This window comes from Triticum aestivum, chromosome 3A, assembly GCF_018294505.1.
Source record: "Triticum aestivum cultivar Chinese Spring chromosome 3A, IWGSC CS RefSeq v2.1, whole genome shotgun sequence".
NCBI lineage: Eukaryota > Viridiplantae > Streptophyta > Magnoliopsida > Poales > Poaceae > Triticum > Triticum aestivum.
Window position 1 is genome coordinate 22,857,827 of NC_057800.1, and position 26,641 is coordinate 22,884,467.

A 26,641-nucleotide genomic window follows, 5' to 3' on the forward strand; every position below is an offset into this window, starting at 1 on the left:
TTTGCAGACGCCAACATAAATTTTTCACACAGGTTATAAATAACAAGTCAAGTGACCCGTTAGCAGAGGGGTGGGAATTATAAGACAGACAATGTTGACAAACAAAACTGGATGAGCACAGAGGAGGTATGACAAGTTCCAGAGCGATATTTCACGTCGGAGTGAAGCAGGACGAGTTCGGGACCACAACTTGAGGATGAGCTTGAGGCCATGGATCGGAGCTCACGATAGGAATGTTGTTGAACATGCCATAAGTTGGTGATGCTTGAACCGAAAACCGCCCATGATGCATGCATGTCTCCGTATAGTGTGCTAATGTATCATCGTATGTTCTTGTCGTTTTCCTTTACCCACAATAACACATTATTCTGCGCATGTCATGAATAAATGAATTATCGCCAGCCTGTTATGTGCTTTTTAAAGCTACATGCAAGGCGTGTTGAAATAGAAGAGCTGGACTTGTGGAACAGATTCCTAAAATTCTATACCACCTTTTTTAATTAGAAGAGAATGTGATATATTTTTCTCCCGTTGCAACGCACGGGCCCTTTTGCTAGTTAATAATAAATAATAATAATAATTTGATTGATTAATTCCGTTTCTCTATCCTTTTTCGCTGGGCCAGTTTGTTTTTGTTGGCCTTATAATAAATAAAGATGGGAGATAGATTGTGAGTCATAATAACAAAACCATCCGCCGATCGCCCGCCTTATCCGTGCTTTGGACTTTTTACTTTTGCTCGTCTTTGCCTTTTTGTGCCCTGCATCTCTCTACATAGACATGATCCCAACCGCGGGAGCTTTTGCTTTTGTTCCTCTCTTTTCTGCTCGGAGCCTTGGTGATCACGGCCTATTTAGTTGGTTGTGGTTTCTCTCTCTCTCTCTCTCTCTCCTGAAACAAATTAAACATGCTCGAGGTGAGACGATGCATTTTCTTTATCTTTTTTGTACATATATCAACAGTACCATACACAAAACACATGCATGCATGTGTGGCAATTCCTTGAAGTTGAAATAGTGCTACTAAGCAAAATGAGGATACTAATCGAGACCACAAGTAAGCAGGCTTTCCCGCGGAAAATAATACGTAACAATATAACAGCATCTATCTAGTTCCCCTAAGTGCTCTACTTCTCGATTACTCTAGTTCCCTACTGAGTCCCCGAGGTCTGCTTCTCAAACTCCTCGACGTATCTCGCAAAGTTGAGGATGATTCTCTTGCCTTCAGGGGTGATGATACTCTCTGGGTGAAACTGGACCCCCTGAAAGAGTTACATCATATCTATCAGTTAGTACCATGACAGCCACGGCGTGAAGCATGGAGTCAAGAAATACCTGGATATGCTTGTACTTCTTGTGGCGGGCGGCCATGATAAGTCCATCTTCAGTCCATGCCGTGATTTCCAGTTCGTCGTGTGGGAAGCTTTCCTTCTCAATGACCAAGCTATGATATCTTGCAGCGGTAAAAGGGCTGTCCATGCAAGTGATCGAGGATCATGTCAAATCAAAAGGCTCACTTTGGACAAGTGCCAGACTGAACAAGGAAACAAACACAACTTATTCCCTAATAAAAAAGAAGCTACCCAAGACTAAAATTCTATCATCAATACTAACTGAATATGTTGAAATTTTGACTTGCATGGCACATGCTACAGAATTTCTCAAGACAAAAACAAGTGCTCTAAACAGGTAAACAGAGCCCAACAGCATTCGTAAATCCTAACTATCATAAAAAAAAACAGAAGCAATCATGAGATGTGTGTAATTTAATGTTTGCAATACCGGTGTCGGACTGTCAGTTGACTGTTATGTAATGTAAGCTAGAACCGAAATATCCATGGGATTTACTGAAGTGTTGAGAAATCATACTTTGACAAGCCCTCAAATATGGCCTTTCCTAGAACTTCGTCATAGTGAACTGGGGAGCTTTTTCCATGCATCACACCAGAAGGAACGCGAATAATCTTCCCTGTAAGAAAAAAACATCAGCAAGACAGAAGAACAGGTCATAAAAAACCTTGTTTCCATAGATATAAATCTAACCTCCAAAGCCTCTCCAATGCATTGCAGACCCATGCAAACTCCGAATATTGGGATGGTTGGCCCGAGTTCCAGAACAGTCTGCAATGATATACCTGAATCTTGTGGTACGCCTAAAGAAATATGAATGCAATTGTTAAGTTCAGAAACTTAAAGCAGTTATGAGATTCAAGAAGAGAAACTTACTAGGCCCTGGAGAAATAAGTATTCCTCGTGGCTTCATCCTAGAAGAGATTTTTAAAAAGGAACATCAGCAGCAAAGTTGTAATATATATAACCCCATTAGATGGATCAGACAGAAAATAAATCGTACTTGAACATGTGCCCAGAGAACTATACCTCTTTACGTCCTCTATGGTAAGTTCATCATTACGGTACACCTCAAAATGTACTCCAAGCTCCCCCATATACTGTATCAAACACTCAATTTCAGCAGGACTTGTATTCTCATAGCATGTGTTCATGCCATATTAATGTACACAAATAAACTTAACCATCTCATAAGCATGTGCTTCTGAAGATTTTTTTTCCCATGGCCCATATTATTCTAATATCTAAACAAATTGTTCCTTTATATGCCCCTCATCAAAAACAATTGTTCCTTTATATGTTGTATCGCTCCTTAGTCCTTGCTACATATTTTCTTCAGCAATTGTAAGAGACAACATGCTCAAGACATGCAAACACAATTTTTTTACTATAGCAAACACATTATTTCCAGGAATGTTTTTTCACAACAAAAACTAAATACATATCACTACCACTCATGACTGTATGCCTATCATGCTAACTTGGGTGACCTAATCAAGATATACACAGATAATATTTCCCAATAATATACTTTTGTGGTCCCTGTTACATATTAAAATAACCTTTAACAAGTCAATTTTGTCTAATTTAGCGAACCAGTTTAAATGATACTCCCTCTGTAAAGAAATATAAGAGTGTTTAGATCACTAAAGTAGTGATCTAAACGCTCTTATATTTGTTTACGGAGGGAGTACATGCTATACCGTTGTGTAAGTTTGTTCTGGTAGAAGATTTTCTGTACCATTCTAAATGACAAATACTTGAAAAAGAAGTCACCACTTGAAGATATTCCACTGAATGCATTCTTGATTCTAATTTGGACATTCCAGACAAGGAGTGGTACACCGAAGGGGCACATTGAGAAATGGAAAAATCTTTTAATAGTTCCAAGGAACCAACTTTGTACTTGTAACTAAATTTCCCTTGCGGCATTGGTTACCAATCAGTTATCATCTGTTTTCAACAATTTGTAGGACAAGTACGTAGACATTAACAGAATGTGTAGTACATTCATGCTACTTTTCAAATGTAGAAATACATTTATGTAAGATCTTCAAACAATCACCTATAAAATCATTTGATCTTAGTGCAAAGAATACAGGCGAAACAAAAGTAAATTATAACAGAATCCATGACTTTAACCACTACTTGTGAAACCATATACATATACCTGGCACAGGTTGTAGGTAAAGCTATTGTAGTTGTCGATAACGATGATGGGCTTCTTCACCGGTGCCGGTGCGGTCGACCCGGCGGCAGCGACCACCGGCTTCATGGCCCTCCTACCATTGAGGGCCAACAAGCCTTTCTCAGGACCTGCGGGGGGGTGAGGGAGGGGATCCAATACGGTAGACCCGCGTCAAAATGGAGGCAAAAAACATGGAGCGATTCGTACGACGAGTCGCGGGAAGGCGCGCGAAACCGGTGGCGGGGGATGTCGCCCCAGAGCACAACGCAGTGCCGGTGGTTGCCGGTGAAGAGGCCACGGCGAGGTGGGAGCAGGCCATACCGGCGAGGAGGGGGAGGTGGGTTTTGTTTGTGGCAAGGAAGGGGTCAAGAACGGGGGAGAATAGTGTGAGCTGCGTGCTTGGATTCACTGGTTGGGGTCGTCGCGTCGCAGGACGACGGACGCCTCGAGACAGGGAATGGGAGGAGCACGGCGCAGGAACTTCGGGGTAGGACGGAGGTGCGACAGACGGGCAGGTAGGGAGCGGTGCCGGCTAGCCTGGCGGCGAGCCGGCGAGCGGTAGTAGCGGGCGGCGCTGCGGCTAAGGTCGGAAGGAGATGGGCTGGGTTGTGTTACTCTGGCTAGGCCGAAAGCAAAGGAAATGGGCTGCTAGGCAGAGCTGTTGGGTTTTGGTTGTTCGGGCTCGGGCTTGCCCTTGCGTAAGGCCATTGGACCGGGCTCTAGTCCAGTTGGGCTGTGGGGTTATCCTGGAATACACAAACAAGCAGAAAATTTCAGATGTTGACGGAGATGAACGAGATGTTGACAGCGCCGTATGAACGGGAAGAGGTGAAAAAAGCTTTGTTTCAGATGTTCCTTACAAAATCACCGGGGCCGGACGGCTTCCCGGCGCACTTCTTCCAGAGACACTGGGATGTTTGTGGCGTTTCTGTCACTGACGCTATTCTTGGTATTCTTCGGGGAGAGGAAAGTGCGGAATGCATTAATGACACACTCCTGGTCCTAATCCCGAAGGTATCCAACCCAACACTTTTATCTCAATTTCGTCCCATTAGTCTTTGTAATGTATTTTACAAAATAGCATCAAAGGTGTTGGCTAATCGCTTGAAAGAGATTTTGCCTGAAATAGTTTCTGAGGAACAGTCGGCCTTTGTCCCGGGGAGGATGATCACGGACAATATTATCTCGGCTTATGAGTGCTTACATTTTATAAAGAGAAGTAGGGCGAAAAACAACAGCTACTGTGCACTCAAGTTGGACATGATGAAGGCATACGACATGGTTGAATGGAGCTATTTGAGGGCAATGATGGAGAAACTTGGCTTTGCTGCACCTTGGATTTCTGTTGTTATGAATCTGGTGAGCTCTGTTTCTTTTTCTGTTATGTTCAACGGAACTAAATTAGAAGAGTTTAAGCCATCTCGTGGAATTCGGCAGGGAGATCCTATCTCTCCATACCTTTTCTTGTTAGCAGCGGAGGGCCTTTCGTGCCTATTGAAATCTCAAAATCAGTCATCACAGCTCAGTGGAATCAAGGTGGCCCCATCGGCTCCGTCGGTGAACCATCTTTTATTCGCGGATGACAGCCTGCTATTTTTCAGGGCAAGTGTTAATGGAGCGGAGGAGGTATCAAACCTACTGGAAACATATTGTTTGGCAGCAGGACAGAGGGTGAATAGAGAAAAATCTTCTATATTTTTCAGTAAAGGCTGTCCACAGATTGTTCGTGATGCGGTGAAGGGGCATTTGCAAGTACCAAATGAATCTTTAACTGACAAATATTTGGGTATGCCCACTGATGTAGGTCATTCAAAAAAGGATACTTTCAAATATATAAGTGATCGCATCTGGGATAAAGTCAAAGGATGGATGGGTAAGATATTATTGGCAGGTGGCAAAGGTGTTTTGATTAAATCAGTTGCACAGGCGATCCCGGTATATTCTATGTCATGTTTTAGGTTGCCACAGGGACTATGCAAACATATTAACAGCATTATCAAGAAATTTTGGTGGGGATGTAAGCAAGGAAAAATAAAACCTACATGGGTTTCTTGGGAAGTGATGACGAGACCCAAGTATTTGGGAGGGCTAGGTTTCCGAGATTTGGAACTTTTTAACCTTGCATTATTATCACGACGGGCGTGGAGGTTGTTGCAGGAGCCTACATCATTGAGTGCTAGGATTCTCAAGGCGAGCTACTATCCAGAAGGGTCTATTTTGCCGGCAGAACTTGGTTCCCGCCCCTCTCAAATTTGGCGGGCAATTCTTGACGGCAGAGAAATCTTGAAACAAGGTATCATCAAGAGGATTGGCAATGGGCAATCAACGGATATTTGGACAGATAATTGGCTACCAAAAGAATCATCACTAAGACCAATTTTATGTCATGTGGCTGATCCTCCATCTAAAGTTCAGAGTTGTTAATTCTAGCTACAGCACAATGGAATGTGAACTACATCCGTAGTGTATTTCTGCCTGTCGATGTGGACACTATTTTGAAAATTCCGTTGTGCACACGGAATATGGAGGATTTTTGGGCGTGGCACCCAGATAGGAAGGGTGTTTTCTCTGTTAGCTCTACATACAAATTCATTATCAAAACCAAAATGCAGCGGGAAGACTGGCTTGAAGGGAGAAGTGGTGCGTCGAATAACTCAAGACAGGAGGAAGATTGGACTACGCTTTGGAGGTTCTCGGTTCCATCTAAAGTGAAAATATTCCTGTGGAGACTGGCACGCCACTCACTGCCGACAACAGATGTGCTAAAGAAACGGAACATGTCTACGGTTGATGCATGCCCTTTGTGTGGGAGGGAAGACTCTTGGAGACACGCACTAATCAGTTGCACCATGGCGCGTTGTATTTGGGCCTTGTCAGATTCAGAGGTGGTGCAGCGTATGGGAGATAATCAGGAGCCGGGTGCCAAGAACTTTCTCTTCGACATGCAGGAGTCGTTGAGCCATGACCAGTTTACAACTATGGTTGTTACCCTATGGTCTATCTGGTACACAAGACGAAAAACAGTCTATGAAGCTATTTTTCAGAGCCCAAGTCAAACAAATTCATTCATTAACTCATATTTGATGGATTTGCGAGGACTGCATAAACCAGCAACAAGCAGGGTTCCTGGTGCGAGCTCGGGTCCTAGGGTGGCAGAAGTCCAGAGGTGGCTGCCTCCGATGGGGGACAAAGCAAAGATCAATGTCGACGGAGCTGTAGGTCGGCATGGCCATTGTGGAGTGGCAACAGCAGTATGCAGGGATAGCACCGGGCTTTACCTGGGCTCTTCTCTTGTTGTGTATGCAGGTATTATTGACCCAACTCTTCTCAAAGTATTTGCGTGTAGAGAAGCTCTTGCACTTGCAGAGGGCCTGGGAATTCAGATGATGCACGTTGCTTCAGATTGTGAGGAAGTGGTGAAGGACATTAAGCAAGGGTCGGGAGGATATCATGGTGCCATCATCCAGGAAATAATTGCTAGGAAAAATGATATGATTTCATGTACTTTCACTCATGAACGTAGAGTTTTTAATTTCGAAGCGCATAATCTCGTCAAGTTTGGTTGTAATTTAGGTGTAGGTCGTCATGTTTGGTTGGGGTCTCCTCATGACCAAAACATTGTACCTTTAATTATTGAACAGTAAAGAAGGCGAGATTTTTTTAAAAAAAAGCAGAAAATTTCAGTGTGTCTGCAGTTCTTATTTTTGAGCGTCAGTGTGTATTCTGCAGTTAAACACTGGATCGCTCGGTGGTTCAATTCGGATCCAACCACCACCGCCATCCCATTTGGCACGACCTGCGTCGGCTGCTGCCTGCATGCATGCGCCACGCGTGGAGGTGGAGCCGGCCAATTTACCTACCCGCCAGTAGTTCTCGATGCACAAACGGATGCTGATTCAGATCTTTCTTCTTCCCAATAAGTGGCCATTATTGGCTCCCGGATGTTACTTTTGCGTTTGCAAACACCGGCGCGGTCGGCCGGACGCACGGCATGTGGTGTCCTCCTCCTCCATCGATCGTACGTGCCCTACCACCAGCATCATCACCCGCAAGTTGAATGAACTGAAACCACTTGACAAACGAAGGTTTCTCTAAAGGCGGGAGTCCATTGATGGGTTTGATTGGCCCGTCCGCCCGCTTGGGTGTCGCGCCGTGGCAACCTTTCGTGCATCACAGGGGATGGTGCACCGGGTCGGCGTCGGCGGCGGCCGTCGTGTTAGAATCCTGCTCCTTCCTTTGCTTTATAGCATCTTCAATCATACCCCCAAGAAGCCTCCCAAACCACTTTTTAAAAGCCGGCGGGCAAAAAACTCCCCACTCAAGCTCCTAAGTGCTTGTTTTTTATCGGATTTGAACAAAAATAGCCCTGGTGACCTTAGCTAACACCCAGCCCACTAGGGCACTTGTAGCCGCTGGCACTACTTTTTGCATGCCTAAAACCCACAGGTCAGCATCTCCCCCCCCCCCCCCCCCTCTCTCTTTCCTTCTTTTTCTGTTAGGCCCACCCACATGCGAAAAAGAATCTGCTGCTACTTTTCCTCGCCTCTCTCCCTGCTCGCCACCCCGGCCGCGCTCGCCGCCCGCCTCCTGGCCGCTTTGCCTCCTCGCGCCGCTCTTGCCGTGCTCGCTGCTCGCCTCCTCGCGCCGCCCTGCCTCCTCGCCGCCCCGGCCGCGCTCGCTTCCTCCTCCGCTTCCTCTTCCCTCCAGCGCCCCCATGGGCGCCGACGCGGCCCTAGTTCGGCTCGGTTCGCGCCCCGCGCGGCCAGCACGGCCCGGTGCTAATCACCTCGACTTCTTGCAGCGCGCGGCGGCCGCGGCGCTTGACGCGTTCAAGGAAGGGAGCAGCGGCCGACCCGACGCCCGTGCGTGCCAACGGCGCCAATCCTTGCTTCGAGCCCACGGCGCCACCTCTTCGACGGCGACGGCATGGTGCACGCCATCCGTATCCGCAACGGCGCCGCCGAGTCCTACGCATGCCGCTTCACTGAGACCGCGGGGCACCTGCGGCCTCGTCGTCCCGTCACACGACACCGGCTCCCGTGGACTAGGTGGTCGTGCAGGCCGCCTCCTACCGCAGCCTCGACGAGCGGCCGGGAGGCCGCGGCCTAGACGCTTAGGGGTGGACATGGCTGGGAAAATTTTCATCCTCAGGCCAAAATTTTTGCTAACAATTCTTCAAGCGGCGAAAAAAATTGCTTTTTGAAAGACTCAACGGCTGGAGATGCTCTTAGTCATTCTGCACCTCGCCGCCTTGCAATTCCCCGACAACAAAATCGTGGCTCACAGCCAAAGTTCGCCGGCATAATGTGTTCCCTAGCCAGCAGCGCTAGATCTGGCTTTCGTTTCGCACAGGGAATTTAGCCCATCTATCTGGCTTTGAACGCAGCTTTTCTACTTACGCAGCAGTGGCCGAGCTCCTAGAAGGCAGACTGCTCTCACGCAGGTTCCCATCTCATGGCACGATTAGACGTCGACCTTGTCATGGGACGATGTGTAGTTCATCTATCGAATACCGTCTCAAATATGTATCACGTGACCAAGACTGGATTAGACGATACGTAATTATATTATGTAAAAAAGTCATCTCCAACACAGACCCTCACTTACCTGTTGGGTAATCATTCAATAAAGTCTTCAATGAGCCCCTCTAAAGTTCGAGGCGAATGAACACATTTTTATTCGTCGTCTCCGGGCTATATATACTCGCGGAACTCTGGTCATTGAATCAAATTAACCTTAATAAATAACTAATAATTTCTCTTCTTTTGACTACCCCTTTTCTCATTAATAACAAAACTAATTATTTTGATATATAAAATATTAATTCAAATGGCTTTTGCTATAGTTATCTTCTCATCCATGATTTTTTATTCCACTTCGCTCAGTTATTTCTATACGAAATAACAAGTTCATTCTAATAACACTTAAAAAACCGAGCTATACGGACGCACTTTGTCATCCAACGCGAATCCATATTTGTCTGCAAACGCGTCCATGGGTTCATTTTCCCATAAATCAGACAAAAATTAGGGGCACTATGCGGGAGCCCGGACCTCTGCCATGTACGCGTCCGGCAAGTGGTCTCGCTCAAAACCACTCCCGCACATGTTTCTCTCTCCCGCGTGCGACTGCTCAGTCGTCCTTTTGGAAAGAGGCACCACACTAGAGATGCCGCAGGAGGAGCATGGGCACAACCTGCGGCTCTTCGAGTAGCTGTAGTTCACGGACGGGCAAATCATCAGCGAACAAGAGAACGATGATGTCATCACGACTATGGTCATGGAGAATCCGGCCTTCTTGGGTGAGCAACGGGACTGTAACAGTCCATGGCCGTGCTTGTGACATCCGCCGCGAGCGATGGCGGCTGCACAATGACGCCCTGTTCAGGAATATTGAGACGGAGGTGGACACAGAGGCAACGCAGGTGATCACGGACGGGGACGCTACTGCCTACGCCGGCAACTCCGTGTCGCTTGCGTCGCCCACCCCATTCTTGCAGGGCGGCAATGACCATGTGGCTGGCCCGGCCACGTCCATCGTGGCCATTAGAGCAACTGCAACATGCCGACCCATTTCGTCCGTCCATGTTTATTTGGGTCGACGGCGACAAAAATGCTGGGCCAATGCGCCGACCCATTTCCAAAACGCATCCGCGCGGAACCATTTCAGACCTAATTTTGGGCCTGAAATGCGTCAGCACGAACACGAAGCGGACGCGCGGCGCGTCCCCTCGGTGTCCGCCGTGGCCCTACTTGTCGGCCGGCAACCACCACCCGTGTCTTATTAAATGTCATCACCTACCTCGGGGCCCGCCTGGCAGTGGGTGGAAGGTCCGCCCGTCCTTTTTAATGGAAGCGTGCGGCTGGGCCGACCTCATCCACTTTCAACACCCACCCACATCCGGTCACGCGGTGCTCCCTCACCGGCGACCAGAAACCCTAGCAAGCCCAAACCCTAGCCACTATGGGGTTTTTTAATGGGAAGGGGAAGGGGAAGCTCAGCGCCAGCGCGAGCTCTTCCCGCCGGCTTCCTCCGTGGTCGTCGCCTATTAGATGTGGCTCGCCACCGGAGCGGGACTGTCTATACATACCAGTCCATCGCATGGTGGCACTCGCAGTACCACAGGCCACTATAGTATCCGGATGTCAGCCTGCCGCACGGTTGGCATCTGGATGCGCATCGGATCCCCACTCTGGCAGTGCGGTGCACAACGCGGGTGCACGCCGAGGAGGTTGGCGTCACGAGGCCCTCACTCTGGAGCAGCAGGCGATGCGTGCCGATGCGCCAGACTCCCCCAACTGGGAGCGCTTGTTCGTGCTAGAGCACGAGGAGGAGCGCCGCCGGGGCGTCCACATTGACCACGACGTTCCTTCGCCGTCGCGCGGGGTTCTGTCGGAGGAGGAGGATGAAAAGGCGGCGTACCAAGCCGCCCTCGAGCTAGCCCTGCAGCACGCGCCGGAGGCGAGCAGGATCGAGGAGGAGGCCCAATGGGAAGGGCTGGAGCACACCCTCGCCTTGTTGGTTGCGGGGGACTCCACCCATGCCCCACTCTTAGTCCCGCCTTCGCCACCGCCACTGTTGCAGCTGCCCAACGTCGAGCCTAAGGCCGAGGCGGATCCCACGCCGACTCGGAAGCGCTCGCTGCCCCCCGCCCACTTGGCCGGAGGAGTCCTTCACGTGGCCCGTCGAGCTCCGCGAGTGGGTGAGCACGCCTCCAGTCCACTCGACATCAGAGGAGGAGGCGGCCCACCTTGAGTGCTGGAAGGCACTTTGGCTCGCCGAGGAGGAGGTCGATGGCCAGCGGCAGAGGCACTGGGAGCAGAAGGAGGAGGCCTTGCGCCTTGAGGAGGAGGAGGAGGAGCACACCCGGCGAGCCGCAATGTCACCGCCGCAGCAGACACCGGAGGAGGCTGCCATGGCAGCCTACCAAGCCAGTGGCGGAGCCAAGGGGGTGCGAGCAGGGGCCTGCCCCCCCCTAACAATCAACGACTTCTATTATACCTAGGTGTATTTAGCGATAAAACTTGATTAATGAATGTACTTGGCCCCCCTTAATAACTCAAACATGTAGTAAAATCTGGAGAAGGGTAAAAGCCCATAATAAAGCCCAATATGGTCACGACGTCCGCTCCTCTCCTAGTACTAGTTGCTCCTGGCGATCCCTAAAAAAACAAAACTAATAGCCCATGGCGTTATTTACCCTAAAAAAATGATTAGGACCTGAAGTGATTTGAGGCGAAGCGCTGGCGGCTGCGGCTGCCTCCTGCCCTCCCTGGCCATGATCAGATTTTTTTTTTCGAAACGGAGGCAAAAGATTTGCCTCATCGATTAATTAAGCAGAAGAGAATTGCCGAGTTAATTAATGGAAAACCAGGCGAAAACCGATACAGGCCAACCACACGTAGACTACTCTCAGGGCTTCGAACCTGACAACCAAACCCAACACCTAATGACCACCAATACATCGCAAAGACACCCTAACAAGAGTAACTCGGCCGAAGACCACGGGCACACCCAAATCAACGAAGACAAGTCAAGCCATAAGGACAACCCAATAGACTGATAACCATCCATCAAGTAGTTGCGGACGCCTTTTCTATGACGCCACTCTTCTTTCCTTTGCTCGTGAGAGCCTCCTCCACAATCGCCTTGCCAGATCCAGGGCTCATCCTCTCCAAACGTTTGAGCAAGCTGTGAAGCTCTATCTAAAAGAGAATCTCATTGACCTTGTCACGCATAGAAACCTGCCCAACAATCACGTGCGAGTGGGTGCCCGCAACATCGGAGCCTCCACGCTCCACACGGGCGAGCTGTTGGTTGGGCTCAGAAGGATCGGGCGCCAATGTACCAACCGCCTCAACATCATCAGTCACAGGTATCACTGACACGATGGACTCAGGCGTCTCCACTTGCTCAGAGTTAGGTGCCAACACACATGTCTCATCAACCTCTCCACTCAAAGACGCCACATGCCCAATGGCCATAGATGAGGCAGTGATAGAACCAACCAAGTCTCCATTGTTCACAAAGGCGGGCGACTGAGGTAGCGAGGGTGTCATGGCCACCACCAAGGACTCCAATGAGCCCAGCTCCATCGGTAACACCATAGATGATTCCCCACAAAGCTCCTGCAACTCAGGCATAATCTGCATAACTGGAGCCACAACCTCGGAGGTGACCCCACTCACCGGGGAAGTCGGCGTCACATGTAGAGCACGAGGAGAAAAATCTCCGAAGAGGCATTCAGCCTCCTCAATGGAACCAATCGGGAGCTCAGGCAACAAAGGCACAACCGACACAACCTCAAGTTTGGCAAGTGTGTCGTGAAGCTCAGTGCAAAACAACTCAATCTTTTGAAGGAGCTCCGTACGAAGCAAGGCAAGCTGGAATTCAAAAGTAGAGTCCAAAAAGACACTGACATTGGAATCCTTACAACATCCAGATTGGGACCTTGGCGGCACCGACACACGCAACGACGAACGGCCCACGACCTCTGCCCAACTCCTAGTCAGCGAAGTACAAGCCTGGACGGACGGGGAGCGGCTCGGCTGGCATGGAGCGCGAGTGACCGAAGAGCCAACGCGAGCGACTGGAGAGCAATCTCGAGCAACCGGAGAGCGATCTGGAGCAACCGGAGAGCGAGCACAACAGAATCTCTCCCTATGACCAGGGCGACGACAACGATGAACAATCTTGGTTAGCATCACTACTCCCGCCAGATCAGATTACCATGATCAGATTTGAGTCCGATTAAATCAACCTGGCTCCGCGATGAACAATCTTGCAGACTACTCCCGCCAGTTCTCCAGCGGCCCAGTCAACTATCAAGGTTAGCATCACTAATACCGTCTGCTAATCTTTCTCGACCCTCATCTACGCGCGTCGAAATTCTATATCCAGTTTTACTTATTTTAATGGTGATTTACAATGGTAGTTCATTTAAAATTTCTTTTGATAGTTTGATCTGCTAAGTGGTTACGAAAGGTATTCGCAAAACTGAAAAAGGGTTATGGAAAGAAAAGCACCGTCAAACATCACAATGATTAATCTAAGTTTTAAGCATGTTGTATTGAGTTCCCAACCTAATGATATTGTTAACGGGGCTAATGTGCAAGTTGCCACCCCGATTCAAATCGCGGATGACTTGTTCAGAATTGCAAGACAATCTAAATTGAAAAGGGAAATATTTAGAAATGAGGTTATCTTCTGATGATTTTTTAATAATTTTTATTTTATTGGCAAGTGCAGGAGAAATTTAGACTAATATGATATTACGGTACATGTTTTTTCCGCACATAACTTTTTTAGTTTATCAACTTTGCTTGGCCTCCCTGTACCCAAATCCTGGCTCCGCCCTTGTACCAAGCGGCGTTCAGGTGGGCTGGGCCGCCTCCCATCTTCATCGACCTCACCAGCGGCAATGGCGACGACAAGGGCAAGGCGGATGTCTAGGGCAGCGTGCGGGCGCGGATTTTTTATGTTCTAATTAATGTTTAATTATGTTCTAAGTGGACTTTGGCCGGTGGTTGACCGGCCACTTATGTTTAATTAAGTTTCTATTATGTTTATGTGTGCCATGTATTTATTGTTTTTGTTTTTTTTGGACGCGGGAAAATTTGGGTGTGCCTCCCGTTGGACGCATCTGCCAACCCAAATGAAAAAGCGAACACGCCCATCCGCCTGGCTGACCCAAACGGGCAAAAGCGCGCGTCCGTTTGAGTCGGTGCGTTGGAATTTCTCTTACCTCGACATGCAACATCCATGGCCAAGTGGCGGACTCCGACAAGGAAGAGCAGGATGTGGGAGACAGACGTGAGCACGTGGAATATAGACGTCTCCATGCCAGCGAAGATTTGGACTAATGACTTCAGCTATGCAAAAAAATGTCATGTCCACTTTGTTTAATGAAATATGTCGATTTCTCATTTTGGTCCAGTGTAAATGTAAACTGTCCAGTTTGCATTAAATTTGTCATGTTTATTCAAGTCACCTTTGAAATGCGGCTCAGATGTTTAGGGCACCGCGTTGGATAGCCGGCTCATGTGTCTGTGTTCGCCGACATGTCCAGACGCATCCGTGTACGAATACTAACTCTAATTTGAGGATGGTATTGGACATGCCCTCAGAGCATCTACAAACCGGAGCTCCATATCCTCCCTAAATGTTTGGGCGGCATTCACGATCATTACCTGAACAACAAATTGCCATCCAAGTGAACTGCGCATGGCCAACCCAAATGTCTGGGCTTACTGGCACCCACATACCCAGCCAATATATGGGGCAGATATGGGGCAGATCGGACGCACCCAGACGCCACCACCGCGCGGGACCGGTTCAAGCTGGCCCACGCTATCCCCACCTTGTGCCCACAAATACCCCACCTAGATGACAAACCTTAGTCAAATCCTAACCCCTATTGATCACACTGCTCCACTGCCCATCTCCTCCCCTTCCTCTTCCCTCCTCTCCACCATGGCCGACATTGGATCCGACAGTGAATTCGACTCCATCAGCTTGGCTGAGCTCGTCCAGGAGGACTCCGGCTCATCCACGTTGGACGACGAGGAGCTCACGCTCCACATTGCCCTCCTCCGCTCATTGACGGATACATAATTGAACATCATTTGAAAACCACAATTTATGAAATTTGGTTTGAAATCCAAATCTAAATTGAACATAACAAGTGATCCAAGCCATTCAAAATAAACATAACAAATCGCCATATCAAGTTCGTATCCTCATCGGTGATGAGTAACTCAACAAGAGAGTTCATCCTGCAAAATATGCACATAAAATTTCAACGGCAATTATTCAGACATCACAAAATTTGGTGAGGAAATTCCTCGAACACCTTGTGGACGTCCGAAGGCGATGCGAACAAGAGGAAGCGGTGGCTAGTCGAGTCAGGTCAGGGCGAGCTCTTTGAAAAAACCCGGTTCAAATAGTGTTGTTTTTTGAAGTTATTTTCGCAACCAATTTTTGTTTTTCTGTCACGGCCTCCTCAAATGTACAAACACCACAAATTTTTGCAGCCACATCACACATTCGAGCATCTTAGATAGCAAAAAAGAAAGTTGAATTAATTTTCAATTTTATTTAATTTTACTGTTCATGGCACAAATCACCACACTCGGTTGGGTTGACTATATGGAGTCCCATTTTTTTCTACAAGCTGTTGGAACAGTTTTTTTAAGCCCAATTTCAGTTATACCGGTTTTTCTATAGGGGAAATGAGACTTTGTTTAGGATGCTCTTGTAAGTGGTTAAAGTGTTGTAGAGACACCGTAGTGGTTGCGACTACCTATGCTTATGTTCCTAATCACCTCCGCAGCATCCGACGCGATAGTTTAGACAACATTGATTTCAGTTTCAATCAAAACTCCCTCCTCATCCCTTGATAATGCAGCTGATGTGATCACAACAGAGCCGATGGCAATGTGCGATGGACTTTTATTGACAAATTATTTGGGATTCAACCGGGTAGAAGCGGAATCTGATTCTCAAATTGTTGTTGAATCTCCTCCGGGCAATCAAGTTGGTGGGATGCAGTTTCAGCGATTTTTGCAGAATGCTTGGATATTTCTTCGATGGTTGGGAAGGTTAACTTTAAACACTGTTTTTGGTCAGCTAATAAAAAGGCACATGTACTAGCTAAATTTTCTTATCTACTACCCCTATAAAAGCACGAAAGGACGGAGAACCAATTCATCCCATCCATCAAATCCTCTGATCTGATGGTCTACATCGCTCCATCATTCTAAACGTGTTTTATGTCTTAATTACCTACCATGCCATTAACTGCTAACCTCTCCTACCCCTTTTCATCACAAGAAAAAAGAAAACTGCTGCCTCCCGCTATCCTCTCCCGAACACGCCGCCGCCCCGGCAGTTTGCCGCCCGTCACCACCCCGCGCCTCGCACGCCGCCTCTTCTCTGTTTCCCATCCACGACTTGACGCGCCGGCGGATCGGGAGGCAAAGATTTTCCTTGTTTCTCTTCGCAACCGACCGCTTCCACCTGCAGCCATTGCCATCCCACGACGCCCCGTTGTGCCCTGCATCTCGCCATCGTCGATGAGGCCCCCTGCAGGCACTGCCAAGCCGCGACGGCTCGCCATGCTCTGCATCTCGTGGCGACCCACATCTGGCGCACCGTCCGTCTCACGGCGTCCCCCATCTCGCCGCTCCAGCGATGCCCTGCATCCACCCGCTGCTCCCCGGCCACTTGAAGGTCCCCCGATCCCCCCTCATGTGATATCTAATTTCAGGTTTTGTGAAGCCATTATCAGCTAGGGATTGGATAGCAGAAGCATGACGTGTATAAGATCTGAACATTGAAGACTTGCAATGCAGCTCAATGGTATGCCTTCCTCAGTTCCTTATAATTGAAGCCTAAATCCTAAACTGTTTTTTTATACAAGCCTAAATGTTCTCACGTGTTACTGCTTTTGTACAAGACAGCATACGTACAACGTCTACAAAAGTATTTTTGGACTGTTTTGTGTGCATCGGGCAACACATACATTAAGCTGTTGCCATTGTCCATCATCTCCTAAACTCTATTCTAGGAAGCATGGTTTCGTTTTATATATAAGTATGTTACCTTCTGTACAATGTTGGTGATTTGTCCATGGAAATATTTAATTAAACAGTGTTTATCTTCTGCATCTTTTTTTATCTTTTTACCACGACAGGGATGGAGCTCTCAGCGATGTGGAGTTCAATGTCTTTCAGGTTGTTCTATACAGTGTTATTAGTGTTTTAGTATATACTTATTTGCATAAGAAGTTTGCTTATGTTAGTGATTCCTCTCGGCAAAGGAAATATTCTGCCTTCAATACAACAAATAAATTCAGTATTCATGCGCTAAATGAAAATCGTTAGTTCATTATTACTACATTATTACCAGCTATTGATTTTGTAATATTTATTAATTAGTAGTGCCTCACTACGATGAACATGTATTTTGTTCTCCGCAAAAGAAGGATTTTTCCGGCCTGTTAATTTTTCAGAAATTGTGACCTGCTGAATCCTTTTTCCCTTACTGCACACATGCACATCATTTTAATTTCGTGTGCACTTCCCAACTTGTTAGTGCCATCGTACCATGTTTGTTAGTCATGCTTTACTTATTATTTGGGCACCTTGGGGTAACATCTTGCCAACGTTTCTTCAAAATGGTGAATACATGTTGAAAAGCACTCGAAATCATATTACCTTTCATTTTGTTGGAAGGAAAAATCTTTAAAACTGGATATATTTTTCTTTACCCTGGAAAAGCACCTGTTCAGCAGTTGATTTTTCCAAATGCATGTCCTCGGTATAGTAGTTTTGCAGGATATAAGACATGATGGAAGACATGACAAGGCTCCCTGGCTTACATGCTTGCCCCTGACTGTGATGTTAAACGGACGGAGGGACATTGCTTTGGAGCCAGCTCATTCCTCATTCTGGAAGTGTGCACTGGTGTAAGAACGCTGGCACTTAAAACTATCCTTAATTTGTTTATATCTTTGTAAAGCACTTATAATGCTTGAGTTATCATGTTAGTCACATAAAACAATACGCACTTGCACTTTCAGGCAAACCTAGACTTGATTGCCAGTTGCTCTACTCTAGGTGTTGGTTTAATACTAATACCGTGTCTCCAAACTTTAACCGTGGAAATTATATGGCTCATGTAAGTTCTAATACTTTCATATTCAAGTTTAGCAAAGTGACGTACTATTTTCTAATGTATGTGAGGATATATGGCGCTTTATTGCCTGGCAGGCTCAATTTTGATGACACAATTAGAGTAAGTACTTGGAGAAAATTTTATTATTTATGATATCTTTTTTAAGAGGTTTTATTGCCAATGAAGTCCAAAGGTAGAGCTGAAAATTATCATGCTTAAGAATTTATGTGACTTCTATAATAGTGTTTGTCGTACCAGCATCTCTTTTACAGATCAAACATATTTTCTGTAGTATCCTAGCTTCAAACTATTTCCTAGTGCTCTTTTGTAAATTGTGGTGATGCATGTCGTAGTACTCAGGCAGTCTGATAATTTATTATTTCATCTCTTTTTCGTAATGAAATGTATTGGTTAATCTTACAAAGTTGATATGCTCCTCACTTCAAGCACAAACTCCATGCCCATCGAGTTGCATTTGTGTTCAGCCAACACACTGGAAAACTGAGAAACTTGTGCTCGATCGCCTCCAAGAAGTAGAAATTAGTGAACTATCAGGAACTGAACATGAACATGATTTTGTGCAACGGTTATTCAATTGGGCAACATCCTTCAAACAAATAATTTTTATCGTAATATATTTCTAATATTTAAGTGTGCGTGATGTATTTTAGATAGTACCGACCATCTGAACTTCTTGTGTAGTTCCACTAATATTGTGTGCCCGATTGTTATTGAAATTAACAAAATATTTATAAAGTTATAATAAAAATGTACAATCTCCAATAATACAGTGGGTATTAATTTGTTAAGACGTGCGTTGCACGTGTTGCTTACTAGTCTTATTGTAACAAGACTTTGTCTAGTTGGTTGAATGAGCCCCCTGACATTATTGTTATTGAGTTTGTGAACAATGCACTCCTTGTTTCTTCTTAATAAAGCTAGGCATGATGCGATAATCATTTTTGAGCCCAGGCTCATCTGCACCCACGTTGAGGAAAAAATTCAAAACAAATACTAGAAAAATTTAAAAAATTCATTTTTTTTGCATGGTAGATAATTTGATGCGCGAGGTTCGTTACATTTTTTAAATAATTTGGACATTTGAGTAGCTCTCGGCAAAAAAGACAAATTCGGGGTCTGTAAACAAGTTTACTGTTCATGCAATGTTCTGACCCAATTTTTCTTTTTTGCTGAGAGCTATTGAGATGTCCAAATGGATTGAAAATTGGGACACACCTCAGGCGACAAATTTTCTACCATGCAAAAAAAGGAGTTTTTTTGAATTTGTTGTTATTTTTTTTCGACCGGGTGCAGATGAGTCTGGGCGCCGAAATGCTGCACTCGCCATGATGGTCTTTTGTAAAAAAAAGTTTCAGTCTACCCGCAAAAGAAAAGTAAACCCATTGGTTTCAGTCAGACAATGTCACGTTTTTTTAGGGATAGTGTCACGTTTTCTTGCATGTCGGCCTGGGTGCCCGATATTTGCTAGGCCTTGTTGGGCCGTCAGAGCCCATCATACAATAGTTACCTCCCCCTGTCGCTGAAATGAAACCCTCATTCCTCCTGTGTGCGGGTGCGCCATGGCCTCGCCGCAGCAGTCGCCGCCGGCGAAGAAACCCCCACCACTCCCCCCGACGACCATAAGCGCCCTGGACCTAGACACCCTGCGCGAGATCTTCCTCTGCCTCCCCTCTCTCCCGAGCCTCGCCCGCGCCGCCCTCAGCTGCCGCACCTTCTTGGACGCCGTCCGTTCATCGCCCGCTTTCCGCCGCCGGTTCCGTGCGCTCCACCCACCCCCGCTCCTAGGCCACTTCCTCACCACCCAAGACACCACCATCCCCACCTTCGTGCCCCTCCGCAGCCGCTCCGACCCGGACATAGCGGCGGCGGTACGCGGCGCCGATTTCTTCCTCACCCGCCTCCCAGTCCTCGAAGACGGCGCCGTGCCCGTTCCTGCACCCGTCTCCGCCCCCGAAGACAACGGGGATGGCGTGTCCATTCCTTTCCCCGCCCCCGCACCCGAAGACGACGGCGAGGATGCCGTCTCCGGCTCTGAAGACGACGACGAGGATCCCATCCCCGACCCCGAGTGGTCAATCGACGACTGCCGCGACGGATTCGTCGTTCTCCACAACTGGAGCACTCAGCAGATCGCCGTCTACAACCCGCTCGCCCGGACCCTGGACCTCTTCCCCCTGCCGCCCCGCCGGGAGGACTGCGAGGGCCAGTATTCTGATTACTACATCCTCGCCGAGGAAGAAGAAGAAGACTACTTGCCGTATCGCGTCGTGTGCGTCTGGCACAGCGAACGCGGGGCGCGCGCCATGGTTTTATCATCGGACACCAGCAAGTGGCAGATTTTCCCATGGGTAGACATTGATGGGCTCTGGCCTCAAACTGGTAAGCTGGTGAATGGCTGCATCTATTGGACCATTGGGATGAATGATGCCCGTGTGCTTAACACTGCTACAATGCAATTCTCTCGGATGGATAAGCCGCCACGCAGGAGAGGGAATGAGATATTGACGGCTGGTAAGACCAAGGATGGAAGACTCTGTGTGGTCTGCGCACCTTTGGGGCCACTGACATTTGAATCCGTGCTTGCTGTTTGGATTCGGAGAGCCGATGATGATGGCGTCGAGAGGTGGATGTTGGATAAGTCACTCCCCTTGCAGGAGATAGCTGGAATCGTTCGGTGTGAATTCAAGGAAGACAATGTTAAATATCAAGTGACTGTTAGGACGATTATCGATGGATTTGTGTACTTCTCTGCTTATTGTGGGGTGTGGCAGCATCATCATTCGACACTCTGGCTCCTATCATTCTGCTTGGAAACAGCGGCGCTGAACAAGCTTGGGCGTATCCTTAGTGGTGTTTCCTATCCCTACATCATGCCGTGGCCTCGTTCTTTGGTTGGTACACAGCAAGGTGACTAAGCCCTCGGCTCAAGGTTGATTGACTAGGAGGATCAAATTTTGTTACTAAGCTTTATTTATCTTGAAGTTATGAACTGTTGTTTTGCCATGGTAATTTGATTTACTCGTCTGAAAAAGAATAAATCAAGATGCCGAGGATCTGTTGAGAATTGTCAATCATTTGCATACCTTTGAACATACTAGCAATCATACTCCTACTCTATGCATACTGGAAATGCCTATAAGATATTTTCAAATTATCTTCAAGAAAAAAAAGGAGTAATTTTATTTGCTAGAGATTCCCTCAGAGTAGCTACAGATATCATATGAGAATGTAACAAGTTTCATATATCCAAATAGCTAGAGATATTTTGTGGTGATCAGTAAGATATCTACATTATCAAATGGAACTAACTTGTTTCTCATTTTACTTCTGTTAGCAAGGTTACATAGGTTCTCTTGTTCATCACGCACATACATTACAAAAATAATACATCAAATAGCTGGCTGTCCTATGTAGAAAATGGTTTGTAGTGTATTTTTTTTGCAGGTGGACGTCATTTGTTTTTTAATACTCCCTCCATTTCCTTATACAAGGTCTAGCAATATATCAACTTATACCAGTGCAGGAGTAGAAAGATTCGTAGTGTGATTGTTAATAGACATATTGGTCCTAGCATTATAACACTAACACACTCTGCACTAGTAGACAATTGTACTAGGTGAAATTAGCTAGATTTTTCTTGGCATTACTTATTTCAAGTTTGTGTGCCTCAATAGGAATACATCTTTGTGATGCAACTTGGCTGTTGGGAGTATATGTTATCTTTATACTTTTCCTGATTGCATCGTTTCACAAATAGACCCGGAAATCGGGAAAGATGGTCAGTTATTTCTTCAGCACCTTAGAAGTTACAATGTCATCTCTTGCTGCCATTTCTTATTTTTGGATAAAACAACTTACACATACATTCCATTTGGTGAGGCTGAGGACAGATTTTAAAAGATTTTGAGCTATATCGCTTATATTTTTCTTAGCTATAGCTGATACTACTATCTTTGCCATCTCTGTGAGTAAAATCACTATCTGCCCACTCGTACCAAGCTTCAAAGATTTACTGAGTTTAAATGTTCTGCAAATCAAGATGTAGCTGCCCTACTGCACAAGTATCTTTAGCTAAATTTTATTTTATGGCCTTCTTGATTATGTTGACATGATAGCCTAGCAACCTGGAGCAATTCTAGCTTTAGCAGGCAGAGTGAGAAACTGGGAACTAATTCTCTGATATAGCAGGCAGCAGAAAGTAAAAGTCAATGTCAAGCTAGTTTTTGCATAACCATCTTATCCAACGTGGTCTGATTGAATTGATTTCATTTTACAGCAAACTAGCTTATCCAGTTAAAGACACACAATTCTCTTGCGTGCTCTTGAATTGAAGTGATGTCTGCTCATTAAGCTGCATAATGTGACTCCTCAAGGCAAAGGTGTAGAAGAAGAAACATTTGTGCCGTTTGTACTGGCAACATGGTTGGTTAAAACTAGGGATCTTGACTGGGGAATACCAAGGAAGCGGGGCGACAAGTTTGCAAGCAGGGCTTCATCAATATGCAAGAATTGTTGGCTCACACGACAAATCGTAACTATCTGCAGTTAGAACTTGCAATGTCTTGTCAGAACTTCCATAGAGCTCTTAAGGTGCGGAGTGACTGCCTATCAGTCTAGGGAATGAAACTCTGAACGATCACGCTGTTCATGCATTGAAACAGGTTCTGTATAACAATTAGAGAAGAAACGATCTGAATTTGCCATTGTTGTCAGTCTTTCTTACCACGCGGCTAGTACCTATGCGTGGAATTTTTGCGGCGTATTTCTATGTGAAACAAAACGAATGCAAAATTTGATGAAGACCCAGACAAAGTATCAATATGTTTCAGATAGATGCAAACAAAAAAAAAACTTTCAATGGTTTCAGATGCTGGAGAAGACATTTCCATTGCAGGGGATTGCTGAGGTCGCTCAGTGTTCACAAGAGAATACTGTTGAAGTGAAAACTGGCAATTACCAATGGCTTTGTGTACTTGTTCTATCCTTCCACTTGCTGGTCCCTGTCCCGACGTAATGGTGTGGCCTCGTTTTTTGTCCGATGGCATCGTTCTTTGCCTCAGTTTTCTTTTCTAGCCCTGTTTGGGCTATGTAAATAACTCATTGCCCATCTATTCAAAGCTTTTGCATTTTCTTGAAAAACAATAAGGTAGGAACAAACTAGAACTACAATTTTTCTTTTTATACTTCTTTATCTTAGTTATTAGCTGATGTCCTGATATGGTTTTAGTGCAATTTAATCCTGGTAACCTGGTCAGATTTACTCGTCAAAATAATAGATCAAGATGTTGATGCATTGTTGAGGATTGCAAGTTATCTGTGTAATTTTGAGCATACCAATAGTAATCGCATTCCTTCTCTTGTTTGTTCCCATCCTTTCGTTTGCTGGTGCCTATCCCTACTGCACAATAGGGTGAAACCTTTCCTCAATTTTTTTTGCTTGCCCTGTTTTTTTTTTTGACTGGAAGGCCTTCATGCTAATTTTACTAGAATCAAATAATGCTTACATTGTCTGCTAAAAATTTAGCGATAGTACCCGGAGGTGCATCCACCCATAAGGAAGGGTTTTTTGCACGCCCCCACTCAGCTTGCTCATGAGCAACTACATTTGATTCTCTATTACAGTGCTCAACTATAACCTTCTCGAACTCTCGTAATAACTCTCTACAATCGTCTTAAACTGGAGCTGCCACCATCGAATGTCCCTCATTTAGATGTATAGCATCAACCACAACAGAGTTATCCATCTCCACCAAGACATTATTGCACCCCATGCTTTGAAGTAACTTTAAATCTTCAAGTAATGCCACCGCTTCCGCAAAGATGACTTCTGCCACATGCTCAAGGCGAGAACTAGGCGCACTTGCTCCCCTCTAACCTGTTGTCTACGCTGCCACCACATGAACCAGCTCGTTGTAGCTATTAGCTCTGGAAGCTCTATCGAGTCCTCATAATTGTTCTGCGTCGATTGATCACACAAGAGGACTTCCAGCACACCAAAACCCGACGGATCGACAAGCGATGCATCCTGTACGATCCTCTCAATCCCAAGTGCGGCCGAGTCTGCCTTTGCTCTCACACAGTTAAACAAAGCATGTTTGATATCTTCTGCTCCCGTTTTGAAAATTAGGCATTGAGAAATACTGCCAATGTGACGGTTTGCAAGAACACAAAAACAGGGAATAGCATTATGTAAACATCTCCACATAAAGATCTTCATTTTCTCGGCAGTTTTAGACTCCAAATTTTCCTCCATACCGGGTGTGGCCGGGAACCTGTTGGAGATATGCCCTAGAGGCAATCATGTATGATGATATTTTCTATGTGTTTATGAATAAAGATAGTCCTTGGACATTATCAATGATGTGTATCAGTAAGTACGTGACTTGTTTGTGGGACTATGCATTGTATGATGACTGCCCCTAAAAGGTCCCTAGTTGAAAGGGCTATGTGGACGCACAACCGACTAGACTAGCATATGACACGGTCGATGGCTTGGTCTCACTAGCCATGGAGCATTGGATGCTAACCGGATAATATGTACTCGGAAGGATCTGGTCGGATTCGACGTAGTCGGATCTGAGTTGAGATAAGATTCGAGTCGGACAGACCCAACTATGAGACGCAGCGATATGTCATCTGTGAGTCTCTAGTGCAACATATGTTCTATGTCCTAAAACCTGAACTGGCACATGTACTCGGGATGGTGACAGACTTGCTTTGGGCCAACCAAACGCTACTTCGTGACTGGGTAGTTACAAAGGTAGGTTTCGGCCTTGTCCAAACCCATGCTGCGAGACATGGTCGAGCAAGATGAGATTTGCCCCTCCGATCAGGAGAGATTTACACTGGGCCCCTTGTGTGATCCGACTAGGATAAGCATGGCCATGCGACAAGGATTATGAGATAATCTGGTTTGTGATCGGCATCACTGGAACGAGAAAGAGGTCGGGCTAGCACAAGTATGACAGACTCGCCTTGAGCCCAACAACATATATCATGTGGCAAAAGGAATGGGAGTATGATGTACAGGTTCGCCTAACCAACTCCATAGTCTGCTTGGTGTTCGGCATGCCTTGCTAGGGGCATCTACCAACCGTGCAGTTCGGAGGTGATCCGAACTGCGACCAAGCCGGCTTGAACCTAAGGGGTCGCGCACTTAAGGGAAGGAACCTACGAGGTCGGATCCGGGGACACTGGTTGGATGTGATCCGAGTTATATTCGGATTGTGGCCGAGTAGAATTATGGGCTTTAGGGTCCGTGCGAGGCCCAAGTGTTGTGCCCGCGACGGACGCCTATATAAAGTGGGGTGCGGCACACTCATGCGATTGATTGCTTCGGCGCTGTCACTAGGGTTTGCATGTGTTGCGAATAGACACCTCCACTCGCCCCCGGTTGTGTGATCGGACCTAGCAGTCCGACGCACGACGTTCCTCCTGCACGCGCGGATACCGTTAGAGGCGGTGCACCTGCGCCGCTCCGGCGGACTTGTACGTGGGATCCGACGACCGGTTGTTCGAGGGAGATCAGGCGAGGAGGAGACGAGTCACGCGGACGCGCTGCCCCAACTCTTCTTCTGCTGCACGACACTGCGCGTCTAGTGGTAACGAACTGTGATCCATCTCCGTAGCACGTTCTTGGTTGTTCTGCACGTAGGAAAATTTTAATTTGCAGTCGACGCACCCTACCATAGAACCCATCAGAACCACCATGGTGACTCAGACTAGTGCCCTGTTCGGGTTACGTAGACAATTTCTTGCCTCCCTATTCAAAGCTTTTGCATTTTGCTTGAAAAACATCAAGGTAGAAGAACACAAACTATATTGGAACTGGAACCCTAAAAGAACAGTAGAATTGGAAAGTTTTGTTTATACTTCTTTATCCTAGTTATTAGCTGGTGTCTTGCGATGGTTTTAGTATCGATGTAATCCTGGCTTGATTTATTCATCTAAATAACAAATCAAGATGTTGTGTTGTTGAGGATTGGATGTCATTTCTGTACATCTGAGCATACTTATAGTGATCACATTCATTCTCTTTGCATACTGGAAGTGCTATATATGATATCTCTGAATTCTCTGATGAAAGAAAAAACAAACATTTTCTAGATCAAAGAGTCCTAAGCCCATGGTTCTTGCAATTATGAAATACATTGAAAATAAAGGTATGTTATTCAAGTCTATTAAGCACAGCTAAGAAGAACAATGAAGAAAAGAAGGAAGAAAAAGAAAGGGGAGCTTCCCTCGTGGCATAGCCAATAAGAGCAAAAGGAGAAAATGTCAAGTAAGAATGTAAGAAGTTCCATGTGCCTCAAATAAGTAGAATAACTTCATCCTCCCCACCGTCTTCTTTCACCATTCACCTTCTACACAACTTTAAGAAAAATAAAAATTCTGATTTTCGAAGATC

The 26,641-nt window shown here is 46.3% G+C and overlaps 2 protein-coding genes across 2 annotated transcripts; one reads left to right on the top strand and one right to left on the bottom strand.

Annotated features, from left to right (window-relative positions):
• Positions 1-1,009: 1,009 nt before the first annotated feature.
• On the bottom strand, positions 1,010-4,101 carry LOC123059945 (anthranilate synthase beta subunit 1, chloroplastic). Its single transcript, XM_044482498.1, has 8 exons — positions 3,745-4,101; positions 3,520-3,665; positions 2,379-2,449; positions 2,226-2,263; positions 2,048-2,152; positions 1,869-1,974; positions 1,335-1,470; positions 1,010-1,261 (listed from the first exon to the last, which is right to left on the bottom strand). The coding sequence occupies exons 1-8, from the start codon at positions 3,854-3,856 to the stop codon at positions 1,151-1,153; spliced, it is 825 nt and encodes a 274-aa protein (XP_044338433.1). The 5' UTR covers positions 3,857-4,101; the 3' UTR covers positions 1,010-1,150.
• A 15,677-nt stretch (positions 4,102-19,778) lies between these two features.
• LOC123059946 (uncharacterized) lies at positions 19,779-22,930 on the top strand. The gene is made up of 2 exons (XM_044482499.1): positions 19,779-21,141; positions 22,511-22,930. Exons 1-2 carry the CDS (start codon positions 19,794-19,796, stop codon positions 22,516-22,518), a joined length of 1,356 nt encoding a protein of 451 aa, XP_044338434.1. The 5' UTR covers positions 19,779-19,793; the 3' UTR covers positions 22,519-22,930.
• Positions 22,931-26,641: the final 3,711 nt, after the last annotated feature.